The following is a 20,450-nucleotide window of genomic DNA, read 5'->3' as shown; positions in this document are numbered from 1 at the left end:
AAGGGAAACTATAGGATAATTTGCAAGGCTAGTGTTAGTTTCTAGGGACATGATGGGAATTGAAATATTTCTTTTTACTCTAACCCAAATATCAGACAGGTAAAGGGTAATTGCAAAAGCAAAGCAATTAAAGATAATCTTGACCCAAAAGCTTTTGATCACTAGGTAGGTATGGATGTGTATCTGATTCACAAAAGAGCTAAAATAGTGCTGGACACTGCCATGGGACCACATAGCCTATGAAATTTATCCACAAACCAGTAGATGACTGCACAGATGAGAAGACAGACTAACAGATAACACTAACTACAAGCATAGCAGATAAAGCACCTTGTTAGGGAAAACCTGACAAATGACTTTGTCAGAAAAGCTCATGATATAAGTAATTCTATATTCATATATAGAATTCTTCTTCATAGAAGAGCAAGTGAAACTGTTAGAAGCAAAGAAATTCCAGCTGTAACAGGGTCCTAGGGGTTGGCTAGGGTATATGTATTCTCTCTTATATGTGTTTCTTGGCTACATAAGTTTCTTGGATGCATTTGTTCCAACTCCCATGTGCGTTCCCTATGTGTGTTTCCTCTCTCACACATGTCCTCTGGCTATATACATTTCCTATTCATATTCTTTTATCCATTAGTGGCATGAGATATGTGGGAGGACGTGCCCCCTGTGTATCATGTTGGGAGTGGGGATATGTTTTCAAGGTTATTTACCTTACTATTTTAATTTAATTAAATATCTTCTCTTCATTATTGTGTGCTTTGGTCTGGTAAATGAGAATCTCATATTTGGGGGCAGTTAGGGAGGGAAGGGGATACAAATAAAAAATGCATTCTGAAACCTAACAATATGATTTTTTTCTTGTTCCAGGTTTTGTTGTCATGTTAAGTTGAAGCTAGATGTTAAGGGCAATCTAGTACTAAACAGAGGGCAACAAGGTGGCACAATGGATAGAGTGCTAGGCCTGGAGTCAGGGAGACCTGAGTTCAAATCTGGCCTCAGATACTTTCTAGCTGTGTGACCCTGGGCAAGTCACTTAACCCTGTTTACCTCTGTTCCTCATCTTTAAAATGAGCCAGAGAAAGAAATGGCAAACCGCTCCAGTATCTTTGCCAAAGAAAACTGCAGATGTGGTCATGAAGAGTTGGACACAACTAAACAACAACAACAGAAGTCTTAAATAATTGTTGGAGGAAAGTAGTCAGGGTAATCCCACCAAGATGCAAATAGTTTGTTAATTCATTCTGGGCTTTCTGAGAAAATGATTTCTGTTTCTTTGGCTGACTCTAAATTAACCTTGCAAATGACTAGACCTACCAATGTGTTAGTCACCCCACAAAATCTGGACATATTATTTTCACTGGTGTTTAATAATAAAAGCTTATTCACATACCTTGTTTCTCTCATTACCATGCCCTGCTCTGACACACAGTTCCTTCTAAGGTCATCTCCTGTGAGGTAGGTAAGATTGCTAACATTGTATTTCAACTTTTAATTGCCCTCAACCCAATTTCACAAAGCTTATTTCAAGATTTGAATTTGACCCCTAGTTAGCAGCAATTTTTTATCATTACTATAAAGAAAGGACAACAATAGCAACAAGAAATAACAACTTTTATTTATATAGTGCTTTAAGGTTTTGCAAATAATTCTCCACACTAAGTTAAGGGTAGTTAAGTGGCACTGTGAATAGAGTATCAGGCTGGAGTTAGGAAGACTCATATTCTTGAGTTCAAACCTGGCCTCAGTCACTAGTTGTGTGACTCTGGGCAAGTCACTTAATCCTGTTTGCCTCAATTTCCCTATCTATAAAATGAGCTAGAGAAGAAATGGCAAACCATTTCAGTATCTTTGTCAAGAAAACCTCCAATGGCATCATGAAAAGTCAGATATGATTGAAACAAATCAACAACAACAACTCCACACAAAAACCCTGTGAGGTCACTAGGATGATTATTATTCCCATTTGACAAATAAGAAATCTGAGGTTCTGAGAAGTTAAGTGACTTGCCAGTGATTTGTGGTGGGATTGAATTCAGGTCCCCTTGTTCCAAATCCAATGTCCTATTCGTTATGTCCATATGATTTCTATAAAAATCACAAGTTGACATGAATTAAAAGACTGTTTGTTTTTAAACTTACAGAATCTGACTCATGCTGTTCGAAGAGGAATATATCCCCTAGGAAATGCAACAGAGCTTGATCATAACAATTGGGATTTTAGCAACTCCTTTTTCTTTGTGGGCTCCATTGTATCCACAATAGGTGGGTATTATACATTTTACAACCACCCTTCTGAAATTTTCCCTAGGACTATAGGATCATGGGTTTGGAGTTATCAAGGACCTTAGAGTTCATATAGTTCAACCTTCTTACTTTATCAGTCAGGAAACTTAAGTGAAGAAAATGTACTCAAGGTCATGCAGGTAGTAAGTGGTGGATGCTTAATTTGATTCCAAATCATCTGTCTTAAATTCAATGTTCTTACATGGAAACACATTCTGACTTAGCTTTACCCTAGAAATCCTAAGGATAGATTTTCAAGAAAAGTTGGAGTGAATAGAAATATCTGGATTTTTCTAGTGACCTTAGTAACTGTAATTCATACAACCCAAAAGGTGCATCAAAAAATAATTGCTTGGGACAGCTAGGTGGTGAAGTGGATAAAACACCTACTCTGGATTCAGGAGGACCTGAGTTCAAATTTGGCCTCAGACACTTAACACTTACTAGCTGTGTGACCTTGGGCAAGTCACTTAACCCTCATTGCCGCGCAAAAATAAATAAATATTTTTTTAAAATTAAAAAAATAAAAATTACTTGAGTCAGTTGAGAAATTATTATCAACAACAATGACAATAATAATAACTGGGAAATGGAAATGATATCAGGACAAAAGTTAGCTTCCTCAATAACAAATCAAACATTTCTTTTAGTCATAAATATGTATTTCATGAAAATAGCTACTTGTATCTAATTCCTCGTGAAATTACGATAGCAATTTTGAAAAATCTGTAATTTTATCAGTGAGGAAGAACTTTCAATATGAAAAGTCTCCTCACCCTACAGATGGGAAGTGTGTCTGTTACTTGTAGTCTTAGAGAGTTACTGGGTGGGCACTTAGCAGCTGAATTACTTATGGACACAGTTAATTTATATTAGAAGTAGAATTTGAACCCAGATCTTTCTGACTTGAATCTTAGCATTTTGGTTTAAGCAAAGATTAATTAGAGTTAATTCTCTGCCAAACTTCAAAAATATTTTTGACTAATTTAATATATGATTCCACAAAAGATTACAAGATATTTTTAGCTATATGGGGAACTTTAAGATGCCAATAGAATGAAAGGGAAAAGATGTTATCTTATGTCACCTTTATACAAGAATGAAGGAATTACTGACTGTCTGGACCAGAATGGGTAAATTGTGTCACATATAAAGAGTAAAAATGAGGTTCAAGTGGAAATTAATTTCTTTTTTTTCCTGGCCTATTAAGTAGTCACTGAGATTCCTATGAAAACAATATGGCTGTACTTGAGCAAATTATCCAGGATGTAAAATCCATGCAATGCTTTGGAAAAGCAGTGATGTACAAAAACATTAATGTGCATTATATTATTCCCAAACACTCAAGATAAGTTTTCCCCCAGGGACACTGATGGCAGAAAATGAATTCTTAAAAGGGAGGGAACTGTGGGATTTTAGCTCTTTAAGTCAATAAATTAAAGGGAAAAAATAGCATTTAGAGCATTTTTCCCACAAGTAATGCCAAATCCACAGTTCAGAGAAAAGAGCTTTCAGTTAGTCATGTAACATATGAGATAACAATCAGTCCCTAAGGCTATAGTATGACAAGATGTGACCACAAAGTAAAAATGGAATTGATTTCCAGGAATAAGGATCTCCAGATTCAATTGTAATAGGCAGTTCTGCTCATGCTTGGATTTCTTACTAGCCTCTTAGATATTATCTGGGTTTTGTTGTTGTTGTTGTTACTCAGTCGTTTAAGTCATGTCTGACTCTTTGTGACCCTATTTGGAGTTTTCTTGGCAAAGATACTGGAGTGGTTTCCCATTTCTTTCTCCAGCTCATTTTACAGATGAGGAAATTGAAGTAAAGAGGGTTAAGTGACTTGCTCAGGGTTACACAGCTAGTAAGTGTCTGAGGCTGGATTTGAACTGAGATCTTCCTGACTCTAGGTCTGGCACTCTATCCACCACACCACCTAGCTGCCCCTTTAATTAAGTGTACAAGGTACTATGTTATGTATTGTGGATCTAAACATGAAACCAAAATTGTCCCTGTCCTTAAAGAGCTTACAATCTAATAATGCACAAATAATGACAAGACAAGAGATGATAAGGGAGGAATGGAGTTCCAGATAAAGTTCTGTAAGAGCATTCAATAAGAGAAGATTTCTATGTGATTCATGTGAGTACTGATAAACACAGGAAAAAATGTTCCAGACTACAGTAGGCCCTAAGAAATTAACTGTCCCAATGTAATTTTCCTTTTTGTGCCTAAAAGGGCCCAAATGATCTTCCTTGGATAGCTTTAGCCTGAAGAATATGCCAATTAGTGAATTTCAGGGAATTTGGAATTTGGTTTGTTTTCTTAGTCTGTACTGGACAGTACTCTGCACATGCTAGGCCTATTACAATAACAATATTTGGTTGATAATGTCAAGCCTAACATTGGAAGCACAGACACATAGCAGCAGAGAGACTGAGAGGATATATAATTTGTCACTTTTTTAAAAACCAGGTTATGGGACCCTATCTCCCAAGACAGCTGGAGGACAGATTTTCTGTGTCATCTTTGCTTTGTTTGGAATCCCTTTAAATCTCATCTTTCTACACCGAGTGGGTAAGACACTTTCCATGTTATGCACAAAGCTTGGAAAATGCCTTCAAAGTCAAGGAATGAAAGAGGTAATGATAATTATTCTGTATTTCAATGCATTCTTACTATCTGTATTTTGCTTTCTTTAAGAAATGTTAACTGGGGGCAGCTAGATGGCGCAGTGGATAGAGTGCTGGCCCTGGAGTCAGGAATACCTGAGTTCAAATTCGGCCTCAGACACTTAACACTTACTAGCTGTGTGACCCTGGGCAAGTCACTTAACCCCAATTGCCTCACCAAAAAAAAAAAAAAAAAATTAAAAAAAAAAAAAAGAAATGTTAACTGGGACCAGGACTTTAAGGGTACTTGTTCAGAATAGGTACTTATGGTACCAAATACAGTAGATATTAGTTTAGAAAAATCAAGCCTGAGAGGGTATTACAAAATCTAATGGGTTCATCTATGATATTAATGTTTGCAAATCTAGTATTCCAGAGATTACAGATTCATTTTAGGTCCTCAGCCTGCATTAGGGTAAGCTGCTGAGAGGTGTCCAATGAAAGTTCTGATGATCATTTTATGGTAGAAGTCCATAGAATTCAATCATAAACATTTCTTTTTTTAAAAAAATAAAAGTGTTTTATTATTTTCCAGTTACATGTAGAGAGAGTTTTTAACATTTGTTTTTATAAGATTTCCAATTTCCAATTTTTCTCCCTCCTTCCCCTTCCTCCCCAAGAAAGCAAGTAATCTGATATAGGTTATATATGTACAATAACATTAAACATATTTCTGCATTAGTCATGTTATCAGAGAAGAAGCAGAGCAAAAAGGAAAAACCTCAAAAAAGAAAAACAACAGCACCAAATCAAAATAAATGATATGGTTCAATCAGCATCTATATTCCAGAGTTCTTTTTTTTTCTGCATTTGGAGAGCCTTTTCTATCATGAGTCCCTTGGAACCCCCTTGTACTGTTGTATTGGTGAGAAGAGTCTAGTCTATCACAGTTGATCAACACATAATGTTGATGATACTGTGTACAATGTTCTCCTGGTTCTGCTCATCTCATTCATCATCACTTCATGCTTGTCCTTCCAGGTTTCTCTGAACTCTGAACTCCTCCTGCTTATCATTTCTTACAGCACAATAGAATTCCATTACACTCATATACCACAACCTGTTCAGCCATTTCCCAGTTGATCCCATCAATTGCCAATTCCTTGCTACCACAAAAAGAGCAGCTATAAATATTTTTGTACATGTGGGTCCTTTTCCCTTTTTTATGATCTCTTTGGGAAAAAGATCCAAAAGTGGTATTGCCGGGTCAAAGGGTATGCACAGCTTTATAGCCCTTTGAGCATAATTCCAAATTGCTCTCCAGAATGGTTGGATCAGTTCACAGCTCCACCAACAATGCATTAGTGTTCCAATTTTTCCACAGCTTCTCCAACATTTATTATTTTCCTTTTTTTGTCATATTAGCCAATCTGATAGGTATCAGGTGGTACCTCAGAGTTGTTTAAATTTGCATTTCTCTAATCAATAGTGATTTAGAGCATTTGTTCATATTGCAATAGATAGCTTTGATTTCTTCATCAGAAAACTGCCTGTTCATATCCTTTGACCATTTCTCAACTGGGGAATGATTTGGATTCTTATAAATTTGATTTAGTTCCCTATATATTTTAGAAATGAGACCTTTATCAGAAACACTGGCCATAAAAATTGTTTCCCAGCTTTCTGCATCCCTTCTAATTTTGAATGCATTGCTTCTGTTTGTGCAAAAACTTTTTAATTCAGTGTAATCAAAATCATCCATTTTGCATATCATATTATTCTCTATCTCTTGTTTGGTCATAAACTGCTCTCCTTTCCAAAGATCTGAAAGGTAGACTATTCCTTCCTCTCCTAATTTACCTATGGTATCAGCTTTTATGTCTAAATCATGTATACATTTTGACCTTATTTTAATATAAGGTGTAAGATGTTGGCCTATGCCTAATTTCTGACATACTATCTTCCAGTTTTCCCAGCAGTTTTTGTCAAATACTGAGTTCCTATCCCAGAAGCTGGAGTCTGGGTTTATCAAACAATACATTACTAAAGTAATTTACTACTGTGTCTCCTGTGCCTAGCCTATTCCATTGATTCTCCACTCTATTTCTTAGCCAGTACCAGATAGTTTTGATGACTGCTGCTTTATAGTAGAGCTTCAGATTTGGTACAGCTAACCCACCTTCCTGTGCATTTTTTCCCATTATTTCCCTTGATATTCTTTGACCTTTTGTTTTTCCAGATTAATTTTGTTATTATTTTTTCTAGCTCTATAAAATAATTTTTAGGTAGTCTGATTGGTATGGCACTGAATAAGTAAGTTAATTTAGGTAGAATTGTCATTTTTATTATATTAGCTCTGCCTATCCATGAGCAATTTATATTTTTCCAATTATTTAGATCTGATTTTATTTGTGTGAAAAGTGTTTTGTAATTGTGTTTAGGTAGTATTGTCATTTTTACTATATTAACTCTGCCTATCCATGAGCAGTTGATATCTTTCCAATTATTTAGATCTGATTTGATTTGTGTGAAGAGTCTTTGGTAGTTGTGTTCATAGAGTTCCTGGATTTGTCTTGGCAAGTAGACTCCCAAGTATTTTATATTATCTACTGTTACTTTAAATGGAATTTCTCTTTCTATCTCTTGCTGCTGGCCTTTGTTGGTCATGTATAGAAATGCTGATGATTTATGTGGATTTATTTTATATCCTGCTACTTTGCTAAAGTTGTTAATTGTTTCAAGTAATTTTTGAGTTGATTCTCTAAGAATACCATCGTATCATCTGCAAAGAGTGATAGTTTTGTTTCCTCCTTGCCTATTCTAATTCCTTTAATTCATTTTTCTTCTCTGATTGCTCTGATTTCTAGTACAATGTTAAATAATAGAGGTGATAATGGACATCCCTATTTCACCCCTGATCTTATTGGGAAGGTCTCTAACTTATCTCCATTACATATATTGTTTGATAATGGTTTTAGGTAGATACTGCTTATTATTTTAAGGAAAGCTCCACCTATTCCTAAGATCTCTAGTGTTTTTATTAGGAATGGGTGCTGTATTTTGTCAAAAGCTTTCTCTGCATCTATTGAGACAATCATGTGATTTTGGTTAGTTTTCTTATTGATGTGGTTGATTATGTTAATAGTTTTCCTAATGTTGAACCAGCCCTGCATTCCTGGTATAAATTCCACTTGGTCATAGTGTATTATCCTGGTAATCACTTGCTGTAATCTCCTTGCTAATATCTTATTTAAGATTTTTTGCACCAATATTCATTAGGGAAATTGGTCTATAATTCTCTTTCTCTGTTTTGGCTCTGCCTGGTTTTGGTATCACCACCATATTTGCGTCATAAAATGAATTTGGTAGAACTCCTTCACCTATTTTTCCAAATAATTTGTATAATATTGGAATTAATTGTTCTTTAAATGTTTGGTAGAATTCACTTGTAAACCCATCTGGCCCTGGAGATTTTTTCTTAGGGAGTTCATTAATGGCTTGTTCAATTTCTTTTTCTAATATGGGCTTATTTAAGGATTTTATCTCCTCTTCAGTTAACCTTGGCAGTTTGTATTTTTGTAAATATTTATCCATTTCATTTAGATTGTCAAATTTATTGGCATACAGTTGGGCAAAATAGTCTCTAATTATTGCTTTAATTTCTACTCCATTGGTATTAAAATCACCCCTTTCATTTTTTTCTTTTTCTTTTTCTTTTTTTTTTTTTTTGCAAAGCAATGGGGGTTAAGTGACTTGCCCAGGGTCACACAGCTAGTAAGTGTCAAGTGTCTGAGGTCGGATTTGAACTCAGGTACTCCTGAATACAGGGCCAGTGCTTTATCCACTGTACCACCTAGCTGCCCCCCTCCCTTTCATTTTTGATACTGGTAATTTGCTTTTCTTCTTTCTTTTTTTTTTAATCAAATTAACCAATGGTTTCTCCATTTTATTGTTTTTTGCATAAAACCAGCTCTTAGTTTTCTTGATAAATTCTATAGTTTTCTTGCTTTCAGTTTTATTAATTTCTCCTTTAATTTTCAGGATTTCTAATTTAGTTTTTAATTGGGGATTTTAAATTTGTTCTTTTTCTAGCTTTTTAAGTTGCATGCCCAATTCATTGATCTCCTTTTTCTCTTTTTTATTCATGTAAGCAGTTAGAGCTATAAATTTTCCCTTAAGCACTGCTTTGGCTGCATCCCATAGATTTTCATATGTTGTCTCATTATTGTCATTGTCTTGGGTGAAGTTATTGATTGTTTCTATGATTTGTTGTTTGACCCACTCATCCTTTCGAATGAAATTATTTAGTTTCCAATTAATTTTTGGTCTACCTTTCCATGGCTCTTTATTACATGTAATTTTTATTGCATCATGATCTGAGAAGGATGCATTTACTATTTCCACCTTTCTACATTTGACTGAGGTTTTTGTGCCCTAATACAGTGTCAATTTTTGAAAATGGGCCATGTACTACAGAGAAAAAGGTATATTCCTTTCTATCCCCATTCAATTTTCTCCAGACGCCTATCATAACTAACTTTTCTAACATTCTTTTAACCTCTTTAACTTCTTTCTTATTTATTTTGTGGCTAGATTTATCTAATTCTGAGAGGGAAAGATTCATATCCCCCACTAGTATAGTTTCACTGTCTATTTCCTCTTGTAAGTCATTTAACTTCTCCTCTAAGAATTTGGATGCTATACCACTTGGCCCATACATGTTTAATATTGATATTACTTCATTATCTATAGTACCTTTTAGCAAAATGTAGTTTCCTTCCTTATCTCTTTTAATTAGATCTATTTTCGCCTTTGATTTGTCTGAGATAAGGATTGCTACCCCTGCTGTTTTGATTTTAGCTGAAGCATAATATATTCTGCTCCAACCTTTTACCTTTACTCTGTGTGTATCTCTCTGCTTCAAATGTGTTTCTTGTAAACAGCATATTGTAGGATTCTGGTTTTTAATCCACTCTGCTATTTGCTTCCCTTTTATGGCAGAGTTCAACCCATTCAAATTCACAGTAATTATTACTGTTTATTCCTCTCCATTCTATTTACTGCCTTTGTACATCTCCCCCCTTCTTTCACCCTATTTGTCCTCACCAAAGTTTTGATTCTTACCCCTGCCTCCCCCAATCTGCCCTCCCTTTTATCAGCCCTCCTCCTTTTTCTTTACCATTTTCCCTTCCTTCTGCCCTCCTTTCTATCAGTCCCTCCTTTTTCCCTCACCCTTCTACTTCCCTAAAGAATAAGTTAAGTTTCTTTATCCAAATGAATGTATATGTTATTCCCTCTTTAAGTCAAATCTAGTGAGAATAAGGTTGAAACAATTTTCACCCCTCCTTTCTTTCCTTCTATTGTAATAGGATTTTTGCACCTCTTCATATGATGTAATTCACCCCATCCCACCTACCCTTTCCTCTTCTCCCCATAAATTCCCTTTTTAACCCTTTAATTTTCTTTATATCATCACATCAAAGACAATTTATATTTATAACCCTCTGTGTATAATCCTTCTGTCTGCCCAAATACATATATAGTTCTCAAGAGTTATAAGTATCATTTTCCCATGTAGGGATGTAAACAGTTTAACGTTATTGAGTACCCCCCCCCCGTTTACCTTTTTAAACTTCTCTTGAGTCTTGTATGTTAAGATCAAATTTTCTATTCAGTTCTGTTCTTTTCATCAGGAAACCTTGAAAGTCCCCAATTTTATTGAATGTCCATCTTTTCCCCTGAAAGAGAATGATCGGTTTTGCTGGGTAATAGATTCTTGCCTGCAATCCAAGCTCCTTTGCCTTCTGGAATATCAAATTCTAAGCCTTGCAATCCTTTAATGTTGAAGCTGCCAGGTCCTGCGCAATCCTGACTGTGGTTCCGTGATATTTAAATTGCTTCTTTCTGGCTGCTTGGAGTATTTTCTACTTCACCTGATAATTCTGGAATTTGGCTACAATATTCCTTGGAGTTTTCCTTTTGGGGTCTCTTTTAGGAGGTGATCAGTGGATTCTTTCAATGATGATTTTATCCTCTGACAGGGCAGTTCTCCTTAATAATTTCCTGGAATATGGTGTCTAGACTATTTTTCTGATCATGGCTTTCAGGCAGTCCACTGATTCTCAAATTGTCTCTCCTGGATCTGTTTTCCAGGTCAGTTGTCTTTCTAATGAGGTATTTCACATTTTCTGCTATTTTTTCATTCTTTTGATTCTGCTTGACTGATTCCTGGTGTCTCATCGAGTCATTATCTTCCGACTGTCCAATTTTAATTTTTAAGGCATTGTTTTCTTCAGTGAGATTATGCACCTTTTTCCATTTGGCCAAATGAATTTTTTAAGGAATTGTTTTCTTCAGTCAATATTTGTGTTTCCTTTCCCAAGCTGCTGATTCTTTTTTCATAATTTTCTTGTGTTGCTTTCATTTCTCTCCCCATTTTTTCTTCTACCTCTCTCAATTGTTTTTTAAAATCCTTTTTGAGCTCTTCCAGGAAGGCTTTTTGTTCTTGAGGCCAATTCATCTTCCTCTTGAGGCTTCACATGTAGGCAATTTGAGAGTATTGTCCTCATCTGAGTTTGTGTTTGCCTCTTCCCTGTCGACACAGAAGCTCTCAATGGTAAGAGCTCTTTTTTGTTTCTTACTCATATTGCAGGTTTTTTTTTTTTAAGTTCAGGTCTGCTCTGGGGACACCAGGATCCCTGTTTCAAGCTTCTTTTTCTGGGGTATAGGGACTATATCACTGGCTTTCTAAACAGAGGCCTCTATGGCTTGGGGATTTCTCACTGTCCTGGGCTTGCTGGCAGTGTGCTGGGATCGCTAGGCCTGGTCAAGCTTGTCCTGTGGGTGGCCTTCTAGCTTGTACCCTGTCCTCTCAGCTGGTGCAGGTGGGTTTCGCCAATGTCCTGCTGTGCCACCAGCTTGTTGAGTCAGGATCCGGGGCCTCAGTTTCTTGGCTGTGGCCTACAGCTTCCTGCTGACTTGCCCTGACCCCCTCCACACTGTGCTATGCTGCAGTGCACTGCGCCTCCCTTTGGCTTGAGTGAGACCAACCTTTCCTGAAGTCTTCTAAATTATCTTTGGTTGGACGACTGTGTCTCTCTGTCTTTTTGCAGGTTCTGTAGTTTCAGAGTCCATCCAGAGACTTCACTTAATGTTCTTTTTGAGGGAACCAAAGGAGAGCTCAGGCAACTCACTGGCTTCTCTCTGCCATCTTGGCTCTGCCCTAATCATAGACATTTCTAAAGGAATGAGATTAGCATGATTTCCACCACATATACTATTTGGGGGGGGGGGTCAATGAGGGTTAAGTGACTTGCCCAGAGGATCACACAGCTAGTAAGTATCAAGTGTCTGATGCCGGATTTGAACTCAGATCCTCCTGAATCCAGGGCTGGTGCTTTATCCACTGTACCACCTAGCTGCCCTCCACCATACATACTTTTCAAATGAAAATACCTAATTATAAACATTAAATAGAGAGATCTGGAAGGTACATTTTTTTAAAAAGAACATTGGAGGTTAATAGCTACCATGATATTCATGTAGAGGTGTGAAACATTTATTTAAAGTGGCAAATTGTAGTGGGCTCACATGGTGCTCTCTGTATCTCAACATTTGAAACATGAACACACCATGGTGGGAGAAGGGAATGGTAATAATAAATGCAAATCTACCATCAATCTAATTAAGCTTAATTTGTTGGGCTAAAGTCAGATTTGGTACCTTTCTAACTAATCTTTAACTTTAACCAATACTATTACTAAAATTATTATTAAAATTCAAATTTGTACTGAATTATTTTAAGATTTATCAAATACTTTCTTCACAACAACTCTGTGAGTTGGGTAATGCATTATCATTCCTTCTTTACAAATGAAGCAGTTGAGGTTCTGAGAGTTTGTAACTCCTGGTGAATAAGCATTAGATTTGGTGCTTAAATCTGACCCACTGGATTTTTAGACCAATATCCAGTCCCAATTTTTCTCCTGAGCTCCAGAACTTCCCAATTGCCTTTTGGACATCTCAAATTAAATGTCCTGTAGGCATCTCAAACACACATTCAAACAGAACCTATTATCTTTTTCCTTAACCCCTTCACTCTTCTAAACTTTCCTATTGCTATTAGGGTATCATCATCTTCCCAGGCACCCAAAGTTTTAATCTCAGTTTCATTCTCTGTACCTCATTCACATTCACCATTTATGTCCAATCTATTGTTAAATCTTAAAATTTCTATCTCCATGACCTCTTCTGTATACATTACATTCTCTCCAATCACAGCCAAGGATACTAAGATTCTTTTCATTGGTCTTAACTCTTTCCCTATTCCCATTCATCTGCCACTCAACTGCCAAAGAAATCTTCCTAAAGTCCAAGTCTAATACCTGCCCCCTACCCTCACCCCCAGTAAACTTTAATTTGTTTTTGTTTTTGTTTTTGCAGGGCAATGAGGGTTAAATGACTTGCCCAGGGTCACACAGCTAGTTAAGTGTCAAGTGTCTGAGGCTGGATTTGAACTCAGGTCCTCCTGAATCCAAGGCCAGTGCTTTATCCACTGCATCACCTAGCTGCCCCCCGCCCCAACTAAACTTTAATGGCTCCTAATTACTTATAGAATCAAATATAAGGTGCTCTCTTTCACCCCTCACACCCTGGTCCCTTCCTACTTTCCTAGTCTTCTTACATTTTATTACTCAGTTGAGAACAAATAACAGAGCAGAAACAAACACTCCCAGGCCCATTTCTCTGAGCTAAGGTAAAAGAGAAGTAAGTAGAAAAGGAAGTGTGCCTTCTCCGTTACTAGCTCAGTTCATGGCACATACACTGGACAGAGCAGATAGGAGTCACAAAAAGAGTGAAAAGAGGGCAGACAAAAGATATCAGAAGCATTTGCAGAAAAGGATGAATGGATTAGTCTTACCATTTTTTTTAATTAATAAAGTATTTTTTTTCCTGTTACATGTAAAGATAGTTCTCAACTTTTGTTTATACAAGCTTTCCAATTTCAGATTTTTCTCCCTCCCTTCCCTCCCTTCCCTCCCTCGCCCCTAGTCTTACCATTTTAAAGATGGAGGCCAACCAAAAGAGGCTAACCCCATCCATGTGGGAAGGATTCCATAGAGCTCCATACTAGGCAAACCGGGCATGTTCCAAACATACCCAGAGAAGCCCAGGCCTGGGATACTCTCCATCCTCATCTCTGATTTGGAGCTTCCCTGGATTCCTTCAAGACTCGGTTTAAAATCTACCCCCTGAAGGAGGTCTTTCCTGGTTCCTTCCTTCCTACTGCTAGTCCCTCCCCCTCAGATGACCTTCCACTTCCACTGTGTATATTTGTATGTACATAGTTGTATGTTGTTGCATCCATTTGGATGTGACCTCCTTGAGAAGAGGGACCATATTTTTTCCTTTCTGGTTATTTCCATTGCTTAGCACAATGCTGACACATAAGTCCTCAATAAATGCTTGTTGATTGACTAACTATACAACAGGCCTTCAAACTTGTATTCTTATTTAATTCAATTGATTCAGCAATTATTAATTACCTACTATGTTCCTGGGACTATGTTAGGCCCTAGGGATTTGAATGTTTGCAGGACCATCAATCTATAGGGGGAAAGACCTCTGTTATCTAGTACAACCCCCTCATCTTGCATGTAGACCCTGTTCTCCCTCTGCCAAGGATAAATACTGTTTGGAACAAAAGTTCCACACACAGGTACATTCATCAGTTCTTAACCCTTCATCATGGATTCCTTTGGTTATCTGGTGAAACCTGCAGACCCTTTCTCAGAATAATATTTTAAATGTATAAAAGAAATACAGATAATTACAGAGAAAACCAATTATATTGAAATACAGCTTCTTTCTCCTTCTCTCTCTCTCTCCTCCCTCCCTCTTCCTCTGCCTCTTTTCTCCTTTCTCTTTCTAACAAGTTCATGGACCCCAAAGTTTACCAACCCCTAGTCTATTACAACCTATGGACTGTCTTAAGGGAATAGTGTTGCTTTTCTCCTTGTCTGAGAAGGTAGCCTTGAGCTATCTCAAGAAGTGGTGAGGTACACTAGGTCACAAGGGTGAATAAGGAGACTTAGAACTGGATTTGGAAGAGAGGTCCAGGTGGGTGACTCAAGATGCCCATATATGGGAAATGAGAAGCCCAAGGACTTATTGTTGGAGATAGGGCTCAAATCCAGGTCTTATCATGCTTTCCATTTCTACCCTGACTTATGCAATCTTTATCAAATGGCCACGTTGAAACACTGGGGTAACCAAATCACACCCATCTTGATATTCTTTTCATAAAAGGAACCAGAAGACATAAACAAGTTGTAGCTAAATGAAAGGGCAGCTTTCAGGATCTCCTAAGAAAGGCAAATAAAGGAATGGACTAGATTGCTTTCCTCATATGCTCCAAATGTGCTACTTGGTTGTCTCACTTTGCAATCTTCATAACGAACACAAACAAATCCCTGTAGATGAAATTGTAGTTTGTGTGACATCTTCTGTTGCAGAGAAGGAAGATGTTGAGAAAACAAAGACTTGATGAAGTTAAAATATACTTTTATATTTACTGATATCATAAAATTGAGTGGATAGTGAAAATTATGTTGGAAAATAAAGTTAAGGATCAAGAAATGAAAGAAGGCAATGATTTGGAGTGTAGAAATATTTTGACTATCTTGCCTAATTTGGAGGGTCTAATCTGACTGGGGTACTTAATCTGGTACTGTTGACTGTTTGGTTATCTGACTGCTATTAACTTAATATGGGCCATTTATAAAGTTCCACCACACTGCTCCACTCCCAAAATTGATAAGCAAAAGAGTAAGAAGCCTCTTAACTAAATAATCAAAGCAGAGTTTATTTATGAGATACTATTTAAAATTAAGAATACAGGGAAATAAAATGTACAACCTGACTGCATTCTGGTGTGTCTCTTTCCACCTGCTGCACCTAGAACTTTTTTTTTTTGCCTCCTCCTCATTGAAAAGCGCCCCTGCTCCATATCAGCCTCTCTCCCTTCTTGCTCTTAGCTTTTTCTCCTTCCCCAGTCCTCTTAATCTCCTGCGTTCTTTTCTGTTCCGTTCTTCTCAGGGTCTCTAGTCTCTAGAGTCCTCCTTAATCTTGTCAGCCCCCAAATCCTCTTAATCTCCTAGTCCTTTGGCGTTTTTCTGTTCTCCAACCTGTACCCTGTGCTGACATCTTCTGTGCTCTTCACTCCCTGTTCGCCTCTGGTGTCCTTTTCTCACCAGCCTCTCAGCGCCTCTAGTCTCCAGAGTCGTCCTTAATCTTGTCATCCCCCCTTCTGTCTAACTCTCTGGTTTATATATATTCCTTCTCTCCATTAAAATCTCAGGGCTTCCTGCACCCCCTCCCCCCACACACCAAGCTAATCCGCCAGCCACCCTAGGGCTGCGGCTGGGGGGGGGGGCACTCGAGTGTCTCATGCGTACCACACCCAGGGCTCCAGGGGCCCATGCCCCCGGCTATGCGCCCAGGGACCTCTGCATAGGCTATGCCAGAGGCCGGCCTAGACGAGCCTGGGATCTCTGGGATAGATCTGCCCAGGGCGGAGGGAACTGGGGCTTTTTCCCCCAGCTGTCTGACCTGGTGTCTCAGCCCACACGGCTTTTTGGATCAGCTGAAGCTGAGGGGGAGGGGCACAGAAAAGATCCTGAGGGCCTAAGGCTTTTTAATCTCAGCCCAAAGGTAGAGTCCCCAAATCAAAATAAATTTCCACAGGAGATTACTCAAAGGTTTCACACTTGTCCATTATGAATAATTTTCAAGAAATAAGGTGTTGAACATATCAAACACTGAATGACAATTTTTTTTTAAAAATGAAATTGGTCATATCTTAACTGTAGTGCAAAAGGGGAGGGGACTGTTTTTGAATATTAACACTGCCACATACCACATAGGGGTGGCAGTTATGGGAAGATAACAGATACCAATGGGGAACATCTTTGATAGGAAGCCCCCATGAGCAGACATGCAGCAAGACATGCACTCTGATTGAAGACCCCAAAAAGTCACTCAGGGTCACTCAGACTTAGAGTTTTTATACAAAGGGCTGATGTGACACTAATTGAAGATGCCTTTTCATCTGTAAGGCAAGGCAGTAGGGAGTAATTTGGATCCTAGAATGACAGTATCCTCTGAATTGTCTTATTCCTTAATAAGAATGAGGGATGAGGAATCCAGAAACTGACTGTGCCACAGCATAAGAGTGATTGTGCCAGGTCTCCTGAGCCAGTTAAACTTATTGTACATGAATCTTGGGAACTCTGACTGAACTAGTCAAATTGAGTTTCACTCACTCACATTAGCTGACAAGAAATGACTGGGAATATACACAGAATTTCAGAATCAGTTGTTCATGCACATTTGTGATCGAGGTATAGCAAAGATCAAAGAAAATAATAGATTATACAGAATGCAGACAAAAGGAAGATACTGTGTGCAATTGCAGCGAGATTGATCTATTTTGCTGAAATCAGGAGACAATTAGAAAAACAGAAAATGGGTAATTGAAAAACATTGCCTTGGGCTATCATTGTCTCTTAAAGACATTTAACTTGTGCATCAAAGTCACTGTTTTGAAGCTGAAAGAGTCCAGAAAGACTCTTAGACAAAAAATAATTAATCTTCTTGCAACTGGAGAGGTATAGTAGCTAAAGGCAATAACTAGAGTTATAAGTTTATTTGCAAAATGTCACAGGGCATGATTCTGGGAGATTATGAGCAGCATTATCTCACAAAATAATGAAAAGTAGTTGAGGAGAAAATAAACCTCCAGAGAGCTTAACATAAGACATAACAAAGCCAAGAGCATTTGTGGATAAAACTGGAAGGGGGACAACAAGCATAAGCACCATGGAACTGATTTACCAGCATTTTTATGTTCTGTTCTCATAGGCAATAATAGTGGAACCACCACATTTAAACTCTTCCATTTGAGTATACAGTGCTGTAAGGGTCAATTTATACCACTTAAATATATTGTTAGGAAGAGCAGTTAGATCTGGCTGAACACAAACAGAAGAAATCTATGATGGAGACAATATCATTTTAAAGGTACTTAGGGGATAGATTTTCAGGATTTCTAAAAGAGAGGAAAATTCAAAAAGAATGGAAAACATATGGTGTTTTAATATATAAAAGGCAACCAAGAAGACATCAATAACTACTGACTCACATGCCTGCTTTTTGTCTCCATAAAATCTTTATGAGAAGATTTTGTGCATGTATTGGCGGTATCTTTGATGAGAATATGAAAAGAGAATAGGCAGGCTTCCACAGATAGGTTTCTATAACAGATGACATCTTTATGGTTACACTACCTACTGAGAAGTATAGATCATATATGACCTCTTAGTACCTAATTTTTTGTGATTTGAAAAAAATAACCTGGCTTAGTAGAACAAAATACAACTATGCTCAGTTAACAGTTATCTCAGTTAACTCAGATAACAACTTTCACACACCTTAGATGGATAAGTAGATGATAGATAGATAATAGATGATAGATAGATAGATAGATAGATAGATAGATAGATAGATAGATAGATAGATAGATAGATAGATAGATAGATAGAAACAGAGTTGGAAATGGATGATGGATGTATGGGGGAGAGAAGGGAAGAGAGAGAGAGAGAGAGAGAGAGAGAGAGAAAACATTTATTAAGCACTTACTTTGTGCCAGGCACTATAGTCAGTCCTGAGAATATAAATAAAAGCAGAAAACAAGACAGTTTCTGCCCTCAAGTAAGCATGGCTGGCATGAGGACTTCCTCAAACTGTGGTCAAGCGATGAATTCATCAACAAGAGAAGGAGACTGTAGAGGTAGAGGCATTGATAGCTTGAAGATGACTAAAGGAGAAGTTCAGTAGTCCAGGGAATCATAGGCTAAACAAGATTTGTAGTAAGCATGACTGCCATGCAGGTTTGGAGAGGAACTCACCAGATACTTGCCATGGCAGTGTTGCCAGTGTGAAAGTGGCTGCTGGGGCAGGGTTCTAGAAAGAGTTTTATAAAATTTTATAAGACACCAGGAGAGATACATCTATGGAGAAAACCATTTTCAGTTTCTACAATATATTAATTTAGAACAAGGTGTAAAACAGGAAAAATAAGCTTATATAACTTCCTTGCTAGGGCATCTAGGCAGAGAATTGGATAGAGGGCCAGGCCTAGAGTCAGGAAGACTCCCCTTCCTGAGTTCAAATCTGGCTTCAGATACTTCTTAGCTGTGTGACCCTGGGCAAGTCACTTAACCCAGTTTGTCTCAGTTTCCTCATCTGTAAAATGAGCTGGAGAACGAAATGGTAAACCACTCTAGTAACTTTGCCAAGAAGACTCCAAATGAGGTCATGACAAGTTGGATGTGACTGAATAATAATCCCCTGAGGGGAATAGTTGATTGGGGTAGAGAGAGACCTGAGGCAGGGAGATTAACTAGTAGCTATTGCATGAGGTGATAAGGCTTACACCAAGGTTGTGGAACATATTTTCAAATGCATTACTCAGAATACCTTACTTTTCTTTACATTTCAAACATATCCAAGACTGGACATACTATTATTAAACCAATGTCCTACAACAACCCTACTTTCCCAAGCTATGGAGTTAATTTCAACCCAGGGGATTCTCTTTATATAATTTACATATCACAAAATTCAGGTGTTCTCTAGGAGATCAAAGAGCTCTAAATCTCTAATTCTCCCAAAAGGAGACAGAAACCTGCACTAGCTATTCCTAGTCCAAATATAGGAAGTAGTTTGTTAGACAAATACTTAAAAGAAATCCATTAAGATAAAAACTTTTAGGAGACATTCAGTGGTTTATGCACCTGTTGAAACACAAGAGTGAAGTTCTGGCTATTCCCAAACCCCATTAACAGATTACAAAGGGCTTGACTGCCTACTTAACAGTTTTCCAAATTAAAAATCATATTCACCCTCCCTTTTTTTGTCCTGCTTCTCTTTATCTTTATGAATCTGGAGAGAGTTAACACTTAATAATTTATGAATTAAATATTTCTCTCATACCCTTCATCAACATTATTCATAAAAACAGCTTTTGCAATATTAATAGACATCTTAAACAAACTACTGAAATCCTAAAGTGATTACATTTAAGGGTATCGTATAAAAGCCCCGATCATAGTGTATTACAAGACAAAATTTTAGACACATTGCCCTGATGTCAGATATATTGGGGGGTGGGGCACAAAGACAGTTCTCTAGATTTAATTTAAACATCCTTAAGTGGCTTTAAGTGGCTCATTAATTAATATCACTTGAGATGATGGGCTTGCTCCTAAGAATCAGCCCTTGCTTGGTCAAGGCTGCTTGGTTTGAGACATTATCAGCTGAGAGCTACAAGTTAAAACTCCACCTAAAGGGGGTGGGATGGGGAGGGAAGGGAATGGCATTTTTACTCAGAGAGAAATCCTTTCTGTGATTCCACCTCCCAAACTAATTCCTGGAAGAGTGTCACCCTGCTCTTTCAGTTCCCTTACTTAACAAGCTAGTCTTAAG

At 37.6% G+C, this 20,450-nt stretch overlaps 1 protein-coding gene across 1 annotated transcript in view; it reads left to right on the top strand.

Annotated features, from left to right (window-relative positions):
• The window catches only part of LOC122739236 (potassium channel subfamily K member 16-like), a 46,256-nt gene that overhangs the window by 7,958 nt on the left and 17,848 nt on the right, over positions 1-20,450 (top strand). Inside the window, exons 2-3 of the mRNA XM_043981046.1 lie at positions 2,148-2,268; positions 4,768-4,934. Coding sequence (XP_043836981.1) covers positions 2,148-2,268; positions 4,768-4,934 — 288 coding nt within the window. The remainder of the gene's footprint in view (positions 1-2,147; positions 2,269-4,767; positions 4,935-20,450) is intronic.

Source organism: Dromiciops gliroides, chromosome 2 (assembly GCF_019393635.1).
Source record: "Dromiciops gliroides isolate mDroGli1 chromosome 2, mDroGli1.pri, whole genome shotgun sequence".
Lineage (NCBI taxonomy): Eukaryota > Metazoa > Chordata > Mammalia > Microbiotheria > Microbiotheriidae > Dromiciops > Dromiciops gliroides.
The sequence above is the reverse complement of the archived record's forward strand: the minus strand, read 5'-3'. Positions and strand labels throughout refer to the sequence as shown.